General features: G+C 42.1%; 1 protein-coding gene across 1 annotated transcript in view; it reads right to left on the minus strand.

Annotated features, from left to right (window-relative positions):
• Positions 1 to 20917, minus strand: part of ICE2 (interactor of little elongation complex ELL subunit 2) — a 420662-nt gene that overhangs the window by 53673 nt on the left and 346072 nt on the right. Inside the window, exon 14 of the mRNA XM_053717350.1 lies at positions 2938 to 3196. Within this exon, the coding sequence (XP_053573325.1) occupies positions 2938 to 3196 (259 nt within the window). The remainder of the gene's footprint in view (positions 1 to 2937; positions 3197 to 20917) is intronic.

Below are 20917 nucleotides of genomic sequence, written 5' to 3' on the forward strand. Positions count from 1 at the left end.
AGCTGATATTAAAAATGATAATTTTTTATTGCACAAATTATCATTAAATACATTTATGTTAAATTATCCAATTAATTTGTGCTTTGGATAGCAGAAAAGGATATACTTTAAAATATTACACAGCCCCCACCTTGCTACTTCATAATGCCACCCAGCTGGCAAAATTTTCTGTGAAGAACACTGCTCTAACCAAACACCATGCCGTCAAAGTAAGAGATGAGGTTTTGATGGAAGAAGGGACCTTGAGAGAGAAGATCCTGCCTGACAGGAAGACGTTAAGGCTGACTGGAGGACATTTGTACCAGAGTTGCGTACAAAGCCCTGTGAGGCCCTGCTAGAGTGATTAGAATCACTGAGGCCCGTTCCTGTTAATTCCTGGCTGTTATACAGGACAGTAAAACAAACGAAGGAAAGATGTAAATCAGACTAATAGATGCACTTATGGTTCCTTTGTCATTCACAGTTGCTTGTGGATCTCAAGATCTTATACAATACTGGGGTAGCTGTAATTAAAGCAAGACCATGAGGTCTATGTCTGGCCTTCCCCAATGATTCATAATCAGGTTGAATACCTCATGATTCAAAGACCATTTGCTGGGGTGAATGTACAAACGATTGAGGAAGTCCGCTTCCCCATTTTCCACACCTGTCCGCACTCACTCTACCATGCTTACCAAGCTGCAGGAGACGAGCCCGTCTTGTGTAGTAAACACTAACACAGGATCTAAGGAAGGAGTAGTGCTATGCACCAACAGGAGGCTGCAAGACAAGTCCAAGAGACATTTGTGGAAAGTGAGTGACAAACTGCTACAGGAGAATTACTCTCACTACCAACACACTTCTCTTCATCTCTCTGTTTATTTAGCCGATTCTCTGAGGGAGATAATAGTCTCACATTGGTCTGAGAACCCCTTTCAATCGATGTGTAGATCAGCACTTCAAATTTCACTGTCACACCTTGCTGGAGGCAAGAAATTGAGTAAGGAATCATGGTAAAGTGGGAGGGATTAAAGCTCTGTTGTGTGGTGTGTTTTGCTCCTCCTGTAGGACTGGAGTTTAATCCCACATGTGATAGTTCATGGACTCTCACCATCTTAGAAAATAAATTAATATATACAATATCCAAAGAATCCTTAAACTCTAACAAATGCCTTCAGGGTGATTATACATTCAGAAAAGAATTACATTGTCACCTATATTTGTTTCTAACTGGTCAGTTTTAATTGGTATGTATATTTACAGAAAGTGTTAATGTTAAAGGGACACTGAACCCAAATTTTTTCTTTTGTGATTCAGATAGAGCATGCAATTTTAAGCAACTTTCTAATTTACTCCTATTATCAAAATTTCTTCATTCTCTTGGTATCTTTATTTGAAATGCAAGAATGTAAGTTTAAAAGCCGGCCCATTTTTGGTGAACAACCTGGGTTGTCCCTGCCGATTGGTGAATGAATTCATCCATCAATAAAAAAGTGCTGTCCAGAGTACTAAAGAAAAAAAAAATAATTAGATGCCTTCTTTTTCAAATAAAGATAGCAAGAGAATGAAGAAAAATTTATAATAGGAGTAAATTAGAAAGTTGCTTAAAATTGCATGCTCTATTTGAATCACGTAAGAAAAAATTTGGGTTCAGTGTCCCTTTAAAGGGATAGTAAAAAACAAAACAAAAAACATTCATAATTCAGATAGAGCAAACAATTTTTAGCAACTTTCCTGTTTACTATTATTACCTAATTTCCATTGTTCTTTTGGTCCCCTTTGTTGAAAACCATACCTAGGTAGTAAAATTGAAAAGCGTTTAAAATTGTATTCTCTATCTGAAACAAACAATTTTGGGTTTCATGTCCTTTAGTTTCTCCCCTAAACTAACTTCCCTATATATGGAGCTAAATAAAGGTCTTGATACCGTATTGGTTTGCAATTTTTATGGGCCGCTTTCCAGATTTATGGTAAGACTAGAATGTACAACCATAATGGGTAACATCTAATGTCACGAACAAAGAAAGACAAGCACTTAGGGATTTGGTTATTGATCCTGATTGTAATTAGCAAGATGTCAGATATCAACACATACAGATTTTCATGCAAGGATAATAGTGAATAATTTATACACTGAAGGTCTTTTATATGCTGAAGTGCTGCTCGGTATATTATTGTGCAATTCCTCATTCATTATCCTTTCATTTCTTACAAAGATAAGCAGAATGCTTCAAGGCTTGAGACAGAGCTTTTTTTGTACAAGCTGGAAGATATTAATGGTACATTTGATACTAAACAGTTTTCTGTTCTTCCTCCTGGTTGACAAATTGTCTTTATCATCTTTGGTTAACTGTGATTCTAATGGCCTACAGAATCAGGAAGAAAGCTCTCCCTTCTCTTCTTCAAATAGGTCCACACGTGTGTGTGTATGTACATATTTTACACACAGTATTATGAGGAATGAGTAGCATCATTTCTGCAGAAAACACTTTTTTTTTAAGTATTCTCAAGAGGAATAGTATAAAGACAAAATCACAACAATTTATTTACAGATGGATTGCTCAAATAGAAAGCAGACTTGGTACACTTTATCATCTCACCTCCACCTCCTGGCTAGTCACACAATGTGGCTTTGCAGTCAAGTAACCTTTGTACAATCTTCCATAAGTAGGGTAGTATTGGAAGCTTTATATCCCCCTCACTTGCAGAGATGTTAGTTTTGATGTAAAAAGAATGCAAACGCATACCTAGAATGTGCTTGAAACCATAACTCTCTGTGACACATTCAATTACAGTCTAGTGAAACATAACACAATTTGAGAATGTAACTAAAAAGTATACAACCAAAGAAGGGAGACTATTGTTAATCCCTGTTGGTGCAATCACATTAATTCTAATGTGCTGATGGTCACTTTAACTTTACTAGTGATTTTACACAAATAATTTGTTTTTACTCACCTGGGCTTTTGCTTTATTTTCATGGATTGGAGGTGGAAATGTGCATGGGGGTCGGCCGTGATGGATGTGGTATGGCAGGAGAATATTAGGATCAAGTGGTACCCAGGGGACAGAGAGAGAGGATGGTGTTTTTGGTAGGCTGTTGTGAGCTTCATGCAAGTTGTAAGACACTCGCGTGTCCTTCCGAGACAGGCTCTTATACAGGCGAACTGAAGAATCATCAGAGACGTGACTCAAAAGATAAGATCCATCTTGTAACCTTAACAAGGAAAAGAAGCTCATCAATTTCCTTAAAAATGTGATAACCGTTAATTAAATAAAAAATGTGGATACAAAATGTACTGGCAAATCTGCAAGTAATGCAGTGGTAAAATATGTATAAAGTGGAACTTCTATTGTGTTTGTTTCTTGTAAGAGTGCTCTCCAGAGCTCAGTAATCTAAATTATGCATATGGAAAACACAGGTCAGCTTCCAGAATGTGCACAGCTTATTGCTCAGCAAATCTTGCACAATACTAAAGATACATGTTTTTACTATACATAGAGGTTTATATAGTATCTCACAAAAGTGAGTACACCCCTCACATTTTTGTAAATATTTTATTATATCTTTTCATGTGACAACACTGAAGAAATGACACTTTGCTACAATGTAAAGTAGTGAGTGTACAGCCTGTATAACAGTGTACATTTGCTGTCCCCTCAAAATAACTCAACACACAGCCATTAATGTCTAAACCATTAGCAACAAAAGTGAGTACACCCCTAAGTGGAAATGTCCACATTGGGCCCAATTAGCCATTTTCCCTCCCTGGTGTTATGTGACTCGTTAGTGTTACAAGGTCTCAGGTGTGAATGGGGAGTGGGTGTCTTAAATTTGGTGTTATCGCTCTCACACTCTCTCATACTGGTCACTGGAAGTTTAATATGGCACCTCATGGCAAAGAACTCTCTGAGGATCTGAAAAAAAGAATTGTTGCTCTACATAACGATGGCTTAGGCTATAAGAAGATTGCCAAGACCCTAAAACAGAGCTGCAGCACGGTGGGCAAGACCATACAGCGGTTTCACAGAACAGGTTCTACTCAGAACAGGCTTCGCCATGGTCGACCAAAGAAGTTGAGTGCACGTGCTCAGCATCATATTCAGAGGTTGTCTTTGTGAAATAGACGTATGAGTGCTGCCAGAATTGCTGCAGAGGTTGAAGGGTTGGGGGGGCAGCCTGTCAGTGCTCAGACCATACGCCGCACACTTCATCAAATTGGTCTGCACAATGCACATGAAAGCCCGCAAACAGTTTGCTGAAGACAAGCAGACTAAGGACATGGATTACTGGAACCATGTCCTGTGGTCCGATGAGACCAAGATAAACTTATTTGGTTCAGATGGTGTCAAGCGTGTGTGGCGGCAACCAGGTGAGAAGTACAAAGACAAGTGTGTCTTGCCTACAGTCAAGCATGGTGGTGGGAGTGTCATGGTCTGGGCCTGCATGAGTGCTGCCGGCACTGGGGAGCTACAGTTCATTGAGGGAACCATGAATGCCCAAAATGTACTGTGACATACTGAAGCAGAGCATGATCCCCTCCCTTTGGAGACTGGGCTGCAGGGCAGTATTCCAACATGATAACGACCCTAAACACACCTCCAAGACGACCACTGCCTTGCTAAAGAAGCTGAGGGTAAAGGTGATAGACTGGCCAAGCATGTCTCCAGACCTAAACCCAATTGAGCATCTGTGGGGCATCCTCAAATGGAAGGTGGGGGAGCGCAAGGTCTCTAACATCCATCAGCTCAGTGATGTCGTCATGGAGGAGTGAAAGAGGACTCTAGAGGCAACCTGTAAAGCTCTGGTGAACTCCATGCCCAAGAGGGTTAAGGCAGTGCTGGAAAATAATGGTGGCCACACAAAATAGACACTTTGGCCCCAATTTGGACATTACCACTTAGGGGTGTACTCACTTTTGTTGCCCATGGTTTAGACATTAATGGCTGTGTGTTGAATTATTTTGAGGGGACAGTAGATTTACACTGTTATACAGGCTGCACACTCACTACTTTACCTTGAAGCAAAGTGTAATTTCTTCAGTGTAGTCACATGAAAAGATATAATAAAATATTTACAAAAATGTGAGGGGTGTACTCACTTTTGTGAGATACTGTACCTATATAATTGTTATTAATAATGTGCTAACATTCTGCAAAAAACAATGATACAGAAATTACATGACAATACAGATTTATGTTTATGTTCCCAACTTATCTTCATTTTTACCAGGGGTGAAAAATGTCACTGGCTGGAGCTTTAGAAGCGTTTTTATACAAGCTATAAATGAATATAGTTGTGAGTTATGGTCAAGAGCTACAGGGAACAATATCAGGCATGAAATAGGGTAAATCTGCAGACAAGAGCCCTGTGTAGTTTGTACTAGCTGTGAACTCTGGACTGCTCTGTGAGCTGAATATTGTGCTGCTGATCACTGGCACACAGCTGCATAGCACCAAACATATTTGTCTGCACCTATATCACTCCAGGGAGCAGGAAGATGGGCTTCTGGGAAGGACAATATACTGGACATATGGCAATAAATCCTCTTACCCTTACTAATAAAAGCAATACCATAAACTTTGCAGTGCCACTAGGAATCCATGTTACTCCAGTCCGTGCTAAGCTACATTCACATCAATGACACACTGACCACTTCAGCCCTTACTGACACAAACACGTCACAACTCCAGACTGCTTTAAGCATTTCTCCTAGACCGGCCTATATAGCCCCTCAGTCGCATCAACTAATTGCTTACAACTCAGTTGTGAAATAGAATTTGGCCTTTCATTTGAGGAGGCAAAGGACTATTGCATGGATGAACATTTTCTTTCTCCCTTGGGAAATAAACTATGCTAGTAAAATACTAGGTTCTGTTATTCTCTCTGTTTTATTTTAACCCGTCTGCATCGTGCAACATTGTTAATTTCTTTTTTGTTTTTGTAAATGCACTCTGATGTTCTTGTTCATAATAAATAAAGAGACAGATATAACAGAGTTGTTATCAAAGAGATAGTTATAACAGTATTGTGTTTCTGAACAGATTTTTGCCAAATTGTGTTGTTTTTTTAAATCTATTTGCCTCATTGCCTGGGTTTTCACCAAGGACTTCCCAATAATCTTTGTGGTGGCAGTGGAGAAAGATTAGTGAGGATGGGTCTAGTGCTGACTAGAGAGTGTTTTTCAACATTGACTGAACTAAGTCACAGACAAGCTTGGAGTGAGTGGCTTGATTGTGATAATCTGGTGGCAGCTGCAGGTTTGTTAAACCCTGTATGTGATATGGTAATGTATATAAAAACAAAATTCTTCAAAAAAGGTACATTTTTATTTCTGATACATTAATGGATCCTAAACCCATTTGCTTTTTATTTATTAATACAAAATAAAATGGTAAATAATTTTTTTTCTATTGGTTACAATTTTCAGCTAAACCATGGTGTTCTCCACATAAAATATTTGCCATCCCGGTGGGGCAATGTAATAATTTCCAATATAAAATGTTCTGCTAGCCAAAGCACAAATTAATTGCTTAATTTAACATGAATTTATTTAATTATAATTTTTGCAATAAACATTGAAAACATTTTAAATTAGCTAATCTTAGCTTTTTGTCCAGAATTTTAGCTGAGTGGTTAGTAAAACCAGCCAGGCGGTGCACCCATTCAAAAGGGCCTGGGGAGAACACTGATAAGGTATGAAGAACATAGTATAATGTGTGCAATATGCACAAGTTGTTGCACAATGTCATGTAAATGTGCAATATCAAAAATATAAAGTACCCCTACTCATTATCTGTCTACTGAGAAATCAAAGACTCAAATAAATGCTAACATTTTATGCTGGGTACATCTTGAATAGTTGCTTTGAATTCTCAGTACTGTGAAAAAGTTGAATAAAATCCACAAGTAGTTTGTTTCACCAACTTTCACTGCCCTGTATTTAATTTTACAACCCAAAAATAGCCCCATTGAAGAAAAATGTACATAAACTACAAGGGCATCTATTAGATCCACTTGAGGGTTCTGAAATCTTGCACAATAACGGTTAGCAGGTGAGAAGCCATGAGGTCCGGCAAATCTCAATGTCTATCTGGTTTAACACCTCCTAGTTCAAAGACGACTCTTCCTGGGTAAAGATGCTGGTGACTGAGAAAGTCTGCCTCCCAATAGTTCACTCCCCGAATTTAAAGGACCATAAATAAAGTAGAATTGTATAATAAACAAATGCAAAACAAAAATACAATGCAATAGCACTTACTCTGAATTTCAAATGAGCAGTACATTTTCTTTCTGATAATTTTCAGTTACTTCTATTTTTCTCTATCTCTGTATCACATAGCAGTCAGTCAATCACAAAAAGTATATATTTAGGGGGGCGGAGCCAGCAACTGAGTTGAGAGGACACAACTATAGAGCTCTCTGCAATTTGGCTCTGGTTTATCCTAAATACCAAGATAAATGCCAGTAAATCTGGATATAAACGACTACTCAGAGCTGCTACAATACTGAGGCTATACTGGAGCTGAAATCAAGCTGTTCCGGAGCCAGCAGTGAGAGAGCTCGCTGGCTAGTTAAGGAGCAAAGACGGGCCACGCAGCATCGGCTGCGCCATCATAGGCAAACAGACTGTGGTACTGAGAAAGCAGCGAGACTCAGCTTTGTGGATACCGGAGGGTCGGGGCTCCGCTCCGGGTCCACTATCAACCTAGCTGAACAGAGAACTGATTGTACACCAGTGCGTAGGAGGCCTTGCATAAAAGAACATAGGCACTGCTTGGACACAGAGCTAAATACTCACTGTTCTGATCACCCACAGAGGAGAAGTAGGAGTCTAGCGGTCCTTACTGTATAAGACTTGAGGCCGACGAGGGATAGTTGGAGGCCCTCTTGACTGGGGAAGCTGCACATATCGCTGTGGGAAAAACCTGTGGCGGGAACAGCGGCCATCTTGTCTAGCCCTAAGGAGACAGTAAGTGATTCACCTGTGCACTATACACGCACTATAGTTTTATTTCTACACTGCAGGGATATAGGCATGTTAGTACTTTCTTGCTAAAGCCAGGCTATATTAACCTCATCTAATTCGCAAGAAACTAGTTCCACTCCCAATCGCACTGCAGTTTCAATAACAGAACAAAAGCAGGTCACAGATGTGTAATATAAGGGCTAGACAGCAGCTGCTTCTACACGACAGGCTCTAGCATCCATATGAGAAAGGCTCTCATCCATATTGATCAAAGCCGGTACTAACCACAATACTCTCCTGCTTATGAGACTGATCCTTATGTGGCCCCTTACTGGGAAAGATTAAAAAGAGATTGAAGATTTCTGCAGACAGTCTGGGGGACATTTATTGAATGCAGCTAGAATTTGCAGCAACTTCAACACCTCCTCAGGCACATATGTGGTTTATATACACCTCCCTTGCAACAATTATTTCCTCTCTTACTATTTTAAAAGATGGCGGTTCCTAGTCTCTCTTCTCCCTTTCCCGTTGGCCCACTCTGCCCATGGGTCATACCCCCATTCCTTTTCCCTTACATTGCTTAGAAGGAGCGCTCCCCTAGGAGAGAGACTACTGTCGCTGCCCCTGCTTGATCTACAATCACCCCATCCACTGTAGTCTGAGACCTGAATAAAAAAAAAGGGGACCCTCTCCCACAGTAAGCACTCCACCTAGCTTATAACCATCACTTCAGATTGGCCCCGGGTCTCTATATAGCAGATATACGCATATCGCGTAATGCCTATTGACTGCCTGGAAAGCTCTTGGCCAACAATAATGGAATAGAATGTAACAACCTCTTGGCACTCTGGGGGGCATTTATAGACCCTGAGCTCTAACTCCACCCTATATACATGCTGGAGCCACACATATAATTGTATATCAATGCAGCTATCACTCACCTGAAAGGTTATTTGGTATGTCCAATCCTAATAAAAGGAGATCTAAATCCACTGCAGTGCCTAAGAAATCAGTAATGGATCACTTTAGGGCCGCCAGCCCACAAGTTTCTACAATGGATAAGGAGGGAAACACCCTACGAGCCATCTCTGAATACTCAATGACCTCTCTTTCAAATTCGGTTGGGCATACCTCTACAGACATGTTTGACAATATAGTCGATACCCTCACCCAGCGCATTAATGCCTTACAGGACACTTTGACTATCGCTATAAAGGGATCTGCTGCAGAACTACGCAGGGATATTGAAGCCATAGGGGAGAGAACAGACACCCTTGAGAGAAAACAAGAAGATATGGCTGTTGACCAAGAAAATCTACTCTCCTATTCGCAGAACCTGTCTATCCAGATATCTGACTTAGAGGTCAAGTTATCTGACCTGGAGGACAGGTCCAGACGCAACAATCTGAGATTCAAGGGAGTCTGAGGAAATCCTGCCTGAAGATTTGGAAAGCTTTGCCAAGGAATTTTGCAAGATCCTCCTCAAAGATAACGAGAACGCAAATTTTCTGATAGACAGAATTCATCGAGTCCCCAGACCACGTAATGTACCAACTGATAAGCCTAGATATGTGCTTGCTAGAATCCACTTCTTTCACACATAAAGAAAAAATTCTACGAGAACTAGCCAACAAGCCTCAGCTACCCGAAAAGTTCCAGTCAATCTTGGCTTTCCCTGATCTCTCTCAGTATACTTTGCAAAAGCACATATATAGATCCGCTATAGATGGAGGTATCCGACTAAGGTGATAGTAAATTGAAATGGACAGATCCATACTGTCACATCCTTGGAAGCAGGAATGGACCTACTGAAAACATGGGACCTTATATCACCTGCTCCCCTCCATCAGAGGTCTTTGCCACCTGGAGCACTACATGCGGTGCCCCAGAGTGGAGCCTTAGAACCCAACGCCTGTTTCCACGCAAATCCCAAGAGTCCCCTGACTCATGATGAAGGTGAACTAGTTGCTACGTTACTTACCACAGACAAGCATGCTGTGATCCTCCTATTCCTATACTGGAATTCAGAGAGGACTATTTAACACAAGATTGAGTAGTATCCTTTACAAAAGTCTTTGTTTCATGTTCTTTAATGTTTATTAAAAGTTATGCTGTTTTATATGTCTTGCTGGGTGATCGGGTGCGGTGTGGGGAGCCCGGGCCCACCTTCAGTTATAAATTGGTTCGTTCTCTGGACGAGGTGCCCTGGGCTGAACACGCTGCAAACGACGCTGAGTGGTTGCGTGGGTCTGGGGGCTGAGGAGCTATCTGTTTTAAGAAATGTTATGGACTTACAACCATGGGTCCAAGTCTCTGGAACTTGTCCTTGTGACTGACCTTATACTTCCACACTAAGAGACAGTACCCTGTGAAAATATCCGGGTCTCTCTGTTTATCATGTTGCTAGTGTTAGATTTTTTTCTTTTTTAGCTGCCATAGCTACCTTTGTTTCTCTTGTTACCAATCAAAACCTGTCGTGATGTGCCTTATCTTGAAAATTATATGGTACATGTATGTATTTGGGTATTCAAATCCCAATATATGTATGCTAAGATGAACGCCAAAAAGTTTTCCTAAGACCCTATGCTATTTTATGTTGACAGGGTATTTCCCAGACTGACATCAGTGTGCCAAAGTCCACAGTTAGAGATGTTGGGCCGGGTTGGGTTCTGGGGGTGGTGGTGGTGGTGGTGGGGGGGGGGGGGGGGAAATTAGGGATAAAGATGCAAGGTCCCTCTGTAACCAAGGTCTTATTCACTGCCCAAAAAAGGGACCCTATTCTTTGCAATATCTAATGATGTTATAAGAATTTCCCTTTACTCCCCCCCCTCTCAGCAAATCACCATGTAGACTTAAGTTAATCTGACCCAGTTTCATTTGTGCTTATCGTTAATCTCAGGGCTGTTGGGATGTACCAGTTTGGTACTACTCTAAGAACAATATGCCCTAATGATGCTGTAATCCCTGGTACCTTTCCCCGCTCCCCCCCGCCCTTGTATAGATCACAACTTCACCGCTAGACTAGGCAGAGTTTACTTGGTTTACTTCTTTCTATTCATATAGAGCTACTCGATATCGCAGTATTTTCATTTTGCCCCCCCCCACTCCCCTTGGAGTGCCCATCTGGACTCCTGTAGTATTTACTAGTAGTCCACTTACCGTCTTCCCCCTCTTAATATGTCTTACAGAAGAGATCAAGGAAGTAAACTATTCAGTTCCTAAGAAGTCGAGTTCCTTGATTGGCGGTGAATAGTGCCGCCACCGATTACCCACTGTTTATATATATATATATATATATATAAATCATAGTTAAACTGTTTTGTTGTTGTTGTAATTGATTTATGTACCACACTAAGCTAACCAATTTTGTTTATATCTAAGCCATCTGATGGAGTCCTGAAGACACATCCCCGACTGATCTTTCACCTCACACGCGTGCCCAGGTGAGGGAGGGGGTTGGTTCTCTTCCTTACCCTCTTTTTTTCTCTCCCTTCTCCCTCCTAGTTTCCTCTCCTTCCTCCAAGTTTCTCTCTTATAAGCTCTTTGCCCTTTTCCTTTGGGTGGTGTCTCTTGTTTGGTGGGACCGTTTTGTCTTTCTTTTTTTTTTTTTTTTTTTTTTAATTCTTTTTCTTTTTTATTGAGGTTACGAATAATTACAAACAGATACTTTGTCCACATACAGTGACATAGGAAAGAGAAAAAAAAAAACATACATACAATATTCAAGTTAATTTAGTGCATCATAAGCTGTACAATTTGAGAACCAAAGAAAAAAACATATTCGTCATGAATCCTTTGTGGGGAATAGTGAATAATGTGCTGTATAAACATCTACTAAAAAACCCTTTATACATAAACGTATATGTCTGTATATTAAAATATGAGAAAACATTTGTAATTAAAAGATTACCTTCTTTCTTAAACTAAAGGTAATGAGAAACAGTGATTATACACAAATCCATACATAATTAGATACAATCAAGGTGAACCAAACCAGTGAATCAATAGTGTCCGTGGCTAATTGAAAACAGTTCTTACTGCTATCTTTTAAAGTGAACATTCAGATTTAGCTAAAATTGTGTAGTGTAACCAAATAGCCCTGGGTAAACTAGCTATGCTTTCTTCGACTCAGTTATTTTCTCACATTCTATCCCCACATTATGTGTACGATACCAAATATACAGTATAGCCAGAATCCGGACCCCCCAACCCAAACCACAAACAAGACACCACAAAACAAAACAAACAAAAAAAAAAAAAAAAAAAAAAAAAAAAAAAAAAGGAAACAGGAAACGCTCCTCTCCGTCCCCCACCCGTTTTGTCTTTCTATTTACCAATACCACTGAGCTTCATACCATGCGACCAACTTCAGAAACCCTAACAATTGCTTCTCTGAATTGCAAAGGCCTGAATTCCCCAATGAAGAGGAGCCTCTTGAGTAATTACATGCACTCACTACACGCCTCAGTGATTTTTGCGCATGAAACACATTGGCCGACTACCTACACAGCTCCTTTCAGGTCGCTGCACTATATTCACTGTATTTCAGCCTCATACTCTGACAAAACTAGAGGTACGGCCATACTTCTGCACAAACACTTGAGCTATGAGCAAATCTATGTTGACACTGACCCTGAGGGTAGATACATTATACTTTTGTGTAAACTGAATGGCCAGATACAGTATATACCTTGGTGAATCTATATGCTCCAAATATGGGCCAGGTTTCCTTCCTGAAGTCCCTATTACATAAGATAGAGAACCTTAAATCAAGGACAGTCATTATCGGGGTGACTTTAACATGGTTTTAGATCCGACACGAGACAAATGAGTCCAATCTCACAACTCAGTAGATTCTTACACAATCAATACAGCGGGGAAATTCAAAGAGGCAGTTTCTCACTATAACATTTTTGATGTCTGGAGAGCATGCCATCCTGACTCCCTTGATTATACATTCCTTTCTAAACCACATAACTCCTATTCTAGACTGGATTATTTCCTGACAGATTCTTGGACCTTGAATAGAGTCACTGAATCCAAAATTCGGACGTGTTCATGGTCAGACCATGAAGCAATCACATGCACAATAGATACATCCGTACAGAGAACCAGACTTTAAGACTCTGATCCGTGACCCTATAGCAGACTTTGTTCACATTAATGCTAGCCCACTAATGTCAGACCAAACTATATGAGGGGGGTTTGCATCAAGAAGCAAGCGTCCATGAAGAAACAGATGGGAGCCCCTTTAGGTCTCCTTGTGGCTTAACTCAGAGCTAAGCAAAGCATTAATAAAATTAGCCCATCCCAGACGCTGTCTGATTAAATAGAGGGTTTACGTAGGCAGATCAGGGAAAGAGAGACGGAGCGAGTGCAAAACTCGCTTCTCAGATTCAAACAATTGATCTACTATCAGGGTAATAAGGCTTCGGCTTTACTTGCTCATAAATTAAGAGGTCATAGAGCAGCCTCTAGAATTCATGCAATTGTCAGTAACGGTATCCCGGTTACGGCCCCTAAGGATATTGGCGCTGCTTTTGCCCAGTATTATACTGGATTGTATAATCTACAAGCCCCCGGATCTGACCCAGGTCTATCGATCGACAAGAACTAGACTTTCCTGACAAGATTAAAGCTCCCAAAGCTGGATGACACTGCCCAGATATCTTTACAGACCTCCTTTACCAATGAGGAACTCATCAAAGCCATAAAACAACTCAAAAACTACAAGGACCCTGGACCAGATGGTTTTAACCCCTTGTTCTACAAGACTTTGAGCTGGTCATCCCTCTCCTACTTAACATATACTCGGAGGCTAGAGAGAAAGGTCAGTTTCGTAGGGAGCTATTGGAGGCATCAATTTTAAACCATTCCCAAACCAGATAAGGACCCGACCCAATGTGGAAGCTACCGCCCAATTTCCCTTATTAATACAGATGTGAATCTTTATGCTAAGCTGTGGGCCAATAGACTTTGCAATCTGTTACCTTCGGTGTTGCATACAGACCAGGTGGGATTCACGCTAGCTAGGGAAGGGCCGGATAACACACGCAGGGTGTTAAACATTCTCACTGAAGCAGACAGACTGCACTACCCCATGTTGGCCCTGTCTCTCGGTGCCGAGAAGGCGTTTGACAGGGTCAACTGGACACATACCTATGGGAGACTCTTTCTCATTTTGGCCTCCCAAGTGAGGCCATAAAGGATATTCGGGCGCTATACTCTGGACCCCATGCTAGAGTGATCGGTTTGGGATTTTGTTCAAATGTATTCCAGATTACTAATGGCACGTGTCAAGGATGCCCTCTATCTCCCCTGATTTTCACACTTGCAATAGAGCCACTGGCCCAGATCTTCAGACAGTCAGAACCAAAAATCATGAGCATCTGCTCGCGGAGATCCGTCAACTCTGGAATTCCTGGAACATCCGCAAGGTCTCCTGGTTGGGCCATATAGCTGCGGTTAAAATGTCAATTTTTCCCAAAATACTTTACTTATTCCTCTGTCTCCCTGTAAATCTCCCTAGGGATTTACTAGACAAATACAATGCTTTGATTATGCGATACATATGGCAGGATAAGAAGCGGAGAATAGCCTAAAAGACTCCATATGAGGCTGGGGGTGTTCTGCCGAATATCATCGTGTATTATGAAGCGGCCCGTCTGTCACATATATCTCTCTGGGGTTTGGCAGATGCTGAAACGGGTTGGTGGAAGATCGAACAGGCCACTGAGCCACCAGGAATCCTTTTGGGTGACCTCCCCTGGATACCCGACTACCAACTCGAAGCGTTAGGTATCCATAATAGAATAATTCTGCAGAATTTAGAGTGTTGGAAGTCTATCAGACACTATTCTGAAGTAGCCCCCCATCCGTCGCCAGCGCACTCAATTCCTGGTGCTTCCAGAGACTCATATATCTATGTGGAGATCTTTGGAGGTGAACACAATAGCGGATCTCTATAATCACGGGTACTTAAGAGCGCCTGGAGAACTAGCCCCACAGATTCTATCTCCGCCGACCTGGCTGAGATTCGAGTACCACCGGCTTCATAGCTTCTTGGCCTTCTGGGGATATCCCCGAAAGTAGGGCTAAGAGTTCTAACCCCGTGGGAGCAAAAATGGATCTCTAGATTCAAGGTAGATAGGCCACTCTCCGTTCACTATTATCTGATCTTAAGGGAGACCACAGGAGATAGGACATGGCACTTCAGGGCCTGGGAGGGAGACTTGGTGGGGACATCCCTGATGCTGATTGGGCCAGTGCCATATTGCTAACTAAATCCAAACTTCATTGTGCTAATTCGCTGGAGCTATATATGAAAGTAATATTGCGTTGGCACTACACTCCCCATCGACTATCTCAGATGGTCGGTTCACATTCTTCTAGGTGCTGGAGGGATTGCGGGAGACAGGTTCGGATCTCCACATCTGGTGGAGTTGTCGGAAACTTGCTAAACTATGGGAATATGTTTTTGCACTGCTGACATCCTTACAAATTGTCACTGGACTACACCCCTCGCCTGCGTTACTTAACATATTTTTACCAGCTCTCCCCAGACATCAAAAACAGTTGACTATCTTTCTTTTCGCAGCAACCAAATTAGTGATAGCTAGATCTTGGACACAAAGGGATCCCCCACAGATACAACACATAATTAAACTCATGGACACATTTGCTGGTATGGAAAGAAATTTCTATCACCAGGCAGACAGTCTGGATGTATTTTGGAGCATTTGGATTCTCTGGATGATTCGCTGAATTCGCTTTCACATAGACCTTCCTGCCCTGACATCCTCGCCCTACTCCTCCATCTGTCACATCCTCTTCTACTCTGGTACAGACCAGGAATTTTCCCAGTCCTATCTCTGGGTCCCCCCCTCCTCTCCCATCCCCCTTCGTGCCCTACCCCCCTCCTCTCCCCCTTCTTTGTCTCAGGCTTTCCCCTCTCTTGCCTGGGGACGTATTATCTGTATGGCCTGAATTGATTGCGAGTGACTACCGCCTGAGGGGTGTCTATGGGTAAGGACTCCATCAGGGATCGGTGCTCTTCACTACTATTGTGTGTAATGTGCGGATGGCCTGGATAGACCAACTAACACTATTGATACTAATTTCTGTTTTACTTGTATTGCCTCTAAAGTTTCAGTTCCAAATTAACTATAATCTGTATAAAAAAAAAAAAAAAAAGAGCCTTATGTACGAACTTAAGTCCATGGGAGCTTCTTTGGGCATGCCACCACAATAGACTCTGATGTACTGATTAAGACAGTATGTTTCTCTACTTATTTTGTGTAATTGAACTCCCTTTGAAAGATATATTTCTGTTGATGATATGTTGTATACTTTGAATTTTTGTTTCTCAATAAAGCTCTTTTGGGGGAAAAAAAGGTAAGTATATATTTATGTACTGGGAAATCATGTGCATGCTCAGTAGGAGCTGGTGCCTCAGAAAGTGTGCATATAAAATGGATGTGCACATTTTGATAATGGAAATTTTTTTTTTTTTAAATTGCACACTCTGTCTGAATCATAAAAGCATTCAGCCCATCTGATTATTAGGGATACTTCACTCATCGCTAGAGAATTCTTTTTTTATGTAAGCTATTGTATTGTCCGAATGTAAATGGAGGAAAGATTCTTGCCTGAGGCTGGGAAATCTCTTAAAGAGCTCTGAAGTTTGTGAGGAGTTCAAGAATATTTATTGGTCTTCGCAGTCTCCATTCCATTGCCGAAGTAAAGGCAACCTGGCAAAGGGGACTGTATCTAAGGCAGCCACCATGAGACTGACAGCCTCCATGAATTGAGCAACTGAAGGATATGGTGTGTGTTGATGTCCCTGCGTTTATCTGTCAGAGACAGGCACATAGAGTTTATAATCAAGCCTAGAAAGGATACTCGCATTTGAGGTGTCAAATAACTTTTCGGTTTATGTGCTAACATGACTGCAAAGCAGTTGAAGTCATCATCTGTGCCAGTCAAAGCTTGCTGTAGAGAGGGTGCATGCACCAGAATATTGTCTAGGTAAGGAGCTACTAAGATATCTAGAAGCTTGTACCACCATCAGCTAAGCTCCATTGACCTTGGTAAATATCTAGATGGAAGTGCCACAAACTGGTAATGCCTGTCTAAGAAGGCAAACCTTAGAAACTTTACATGGTCCTGTGAATGGGAATATGCAAGTATCTTTTAAGTCAAAGGTAGACATATTGACACTCCAGCACTAAAGGAAGAATAGTGTAAATAGTCTCCATCTGGAAAGTTCAGTTTCAGAAATATGTTTAGTGTTTTGAGAATCAGAATAGGCTAAAAATTAAAAATCTTTCTTTGGAGCAATAAAGAAATTTGAATAGAAAAACAGAATTTATGCTATCTGATAAATTTCTTTCTCTTACGGTGTATCCGGTCCACGGCTTCATCCTTACTTGTGGGATATTCTCAATCCCTACAGGAAGTGGCAAAGAGAGCACACAGCAGAGCTGTCCATATAGCTCCCCTCAGGCTCCGCCCCCCTAGTCATTCGACCGACGGTTAGGAGAAAAAGGAGAACCATAGGGTGCAGTGGTGACTGTAGTTTACAAAAATAAATTTAAACCTGACTTAATTGCCAGGGCGGGCCGTGGACCGGATACACCGTAAGAGAAAGAAATTTATCAGGTAAGCATAAATTCTGTTTTCTCTTACATTGGTGTATCCGGTCCACGGCTTCATCCTTACTTGTGGGAACCAATACCAAAGCTTTAGGACACGGATGAAGGGAGGGAACAAGTCAGGTAACCTAAACGGAAGGCACCACTGCTTGCAAAACCTTTCTCCCAAAAATAGCCTCCGAAGAAGCAGAAGTATCAAATTTGTAAATTTTGGCAAATGTATGCAGTGAAGACCAAGTCGCTGCCTTACAAATCTGTTCAACAGAAGCCTCATTCTTGAAAGCCCATGTGGAAGCCACAGCTCTAGTGGAATGAGCTGTAATTCGTTCAGGAGGCTGCCTTCCAGCAGTCTCATAAGCCAACCGGATGATGCTTTTCAGCCAGAAAGACAGAGAGGTAGCAGTCGCTTTTTGACCTCTCCTCTTGCCAGAATAGACGACAAACAAGGATGATGTTTGGCTGAAATCTTTAGCTGCTTTTAGATAGAACTTTAAAGCACGAACCACATCAAGATTGTGTAACAGACGTTCCTTGTTAGAAACTGGATTAGGACACAGAGAAGGAAAAACTATTTCCTGGTTAATATTCTTATTTGAAACCACTTTTGGAAGAAAACCAGGCTTGGTACGCAAAACGACCTTATCTGTATGGAACACCAGATAGGGTGAATTACACTGCAAAGCAGACAATTCAGAAACTCTTCGAGCAGAAGAAATAGCTACCAAAAACAAAACTTTCCAACATAGTAACTTAATATCTATGGAATGTAGAGGTTCAAACGGAACCCCTTGAAGAACTGAAAGAACTAAATTTAGACTCCATGGAGGAGCCACAGGTCTGTAGATAAGCTTGATCCTAACTAAGACCTGTACAAATGCCTGAACATCTGGCACGGCTGCCAGACGCTTGTGCAACAGAATAGACGGAGCAGATATCTGTCCCTTTAAGGAACTAGCTGCCAACCCTTTCTCCAATCCTTCTTGGAGAAAGGATAGTAACCTCGGAATCCTAATCTTACTCCACGAGTAACCCTTGGATTCGCACCAACAAAGATATTTCCGCCATATCTTATGGTAAATTTTCCTGGTAACAGGCTTTCTAGCCTGGATCAGAGTATCTATAACTGATTCAGAGAACCCACGCTTAGCTAGAATTAAGTGTTCAATCTCCAAGCAGTGAGTTGCAGAGAAACTAGGTTTGGATGCTTGAATGGACCTTGGATTAGAAGGTCCTGCCTCAAAGGTAGCTTCCATGGTGGAGCCGATGACATATCCACCAGGTCTGCATACCAAGTCCTGCGTGGCCACGCAGGAGCTATCAGAATTACCGAAGCCTTCTCCTGCTTGATTCTGGCTACTAGCCGAGGGAGAAGAGGAAACGGTGGAAAGACATAAGCTAGATTGAACGACCAAGGCGCCACTAAGGCATCTATCAATGTCGCCTTGGGATCCCTCGACCTGGAACCGTAACGTGGAACTTTGGAGTTCTGGCGTGACGTCATCAGATCCAGACCTGGAATGCCCCATAGTTGGGTTAGCTGGGCAAAAACCTCCAGGTGGAGTTCCCACTCCCCCGGATGGAAAGTCTGACGACTCAGATAATCCGCCTCCCAGTTGTCCACTCCTGGGATGTGAATTGCGGATAGATGGCAGGAGTGATCCTCTGCCGATTTGATGATCTTGGATACCTCCCTCATTGCCAGGGAACTCTTTGTTCCTCCCTGATGATTGATGTACGCTACAGTCGTGATGTTGTCCGACTGAAATCTGATAAATTTGACCTCCGCTAGCTGAGGCCAGGCCTGGAGCGCATTGAATATCGCTCTCAATTCCAAAATGTTTATCGGGAGAAGAGATTCTTCCCGAGACCATAGACCCTGAGCTTTAAGGGAGTCCCAGACCGCACCCCAGCCTAAGAGGCTGGCGTCGGTCGTGACAATGATCCACTCCGGTCTGCGGAAACTCATTCCCTGAGACAGGTGATCCTGAGACAACCACCAGAGGAGTGAGTCTCTGGTTTTCTGGTCCATTTGTATCTGGGGAGACAAATCTGCATAATCCCCATTCCACTGTTTGAGCATGCACAGTTGCAGTGGTCTTAGATGAATTCGGGCAAAAGGGACTACGTCCATTGCCGCAACCATTAGCCCTATTACCTCCATGCACTGAGCCACAGAAGGCTGAGGAATGGCATGAAGAACCGGCATGGAGTAATGGCATGAAGGAATGGCATGAAGTTTTGACTTCCTGACCTCCGTCAGAAAGATTTTCATTTCTACCGAGTCTATTATTGTTCCCAGGAAGGGAACCCTTGTGAATGGGGACAGAGAACTTTTTTCTACGCTCACCTTCCACCTGTGAGACCTTAGAAAGGCCAGAACAATGTCCGTATGAGCCTTTGCTCTGTGAAAGGACGACGCTTGTATTAAGATGTCGTCTAGGTAAGGTGCTACTGCAATGCCCCTTGGTCTTAGTACCGCTAGAAGGGACCCTAGCACCTTTGTGAGAATTCTGGGAGCAGTGGCCAATCCGAAGGGAAGGGCCACGAACTGGTAATACTTGTCCAGAAAGGCGAACCTTAGGAACTGATGGTGATCTTTGTGGATAGGAATATGCAGGTACGCATCCTTTAAATCCACGGTAGTTATATATTGACCTTCCTGGATCATTGGTAAGATTGTCCGAATGGTTTCCATCTTGAATGATGGAACTCTGAGGAATTTGTTTAGGATTTTTAAATCTAGGATTGGCCTGAAAGTTCCTTCCTTTTTGGGAACTACAAACAGGTTTGAGTAAAAACCCAGTCCTTGTTCTGCAGTTGGAACTGGGTGTATCACTCCCATCTTTAGAAGGTCTTCTACGCAGCGTAAGAACGCCTGTCTCTTTGTCTGGTCTAAAGACAAGCGAGAAATGTGGAACCTTCCCCTTGGAGGAGAGTCCTTTAATTCTAGAAGGTACCCCATAACAACCATTTCTAATGCCCAGGGATCTGAAACATCTCTTGCCCAAGCCTGAGCAAAGAGAGAAAGTCTGCCCCCTACTAGATCCGGTCCCGGATCGGGGGCTACCCTTTCATGCTGTCTTGTTAGCAGCAGCAGGCTTCTTGGCCTGTTTACCCTTGTTCCAGCCCTGCAAAGGTTTCCATGTTGGTTTGGGCTGGGAAGCGTTACCCTCTTGCTTAGCGGCTGTAGAGGTTGAAGCAGATCCGTTCCTGAAATTGCGAAAGGAACGAAAATTAGCCTTGTTTTTAGCTTTGAAGGGTCTATCTTGTGGAAGGGCATGGCCCTTTCCCCCAGTGATATCTGAAATAATCTCT

Source organism: Bombina bombina, chromosome 6 (genome assembly GCF_027579735.1).
Source record: "Bombina bombina isolate aBomBom1 chromosome 6, aBomBom1.pri, whole genome shotgun sequence".
NCBI classification, from domain to species: domain Eukaryota; kingdom Metazoa; phylum Chordata; class Amphibia; order Anura; family Bombinatoridae; genus Bombina; species Bombina bombina.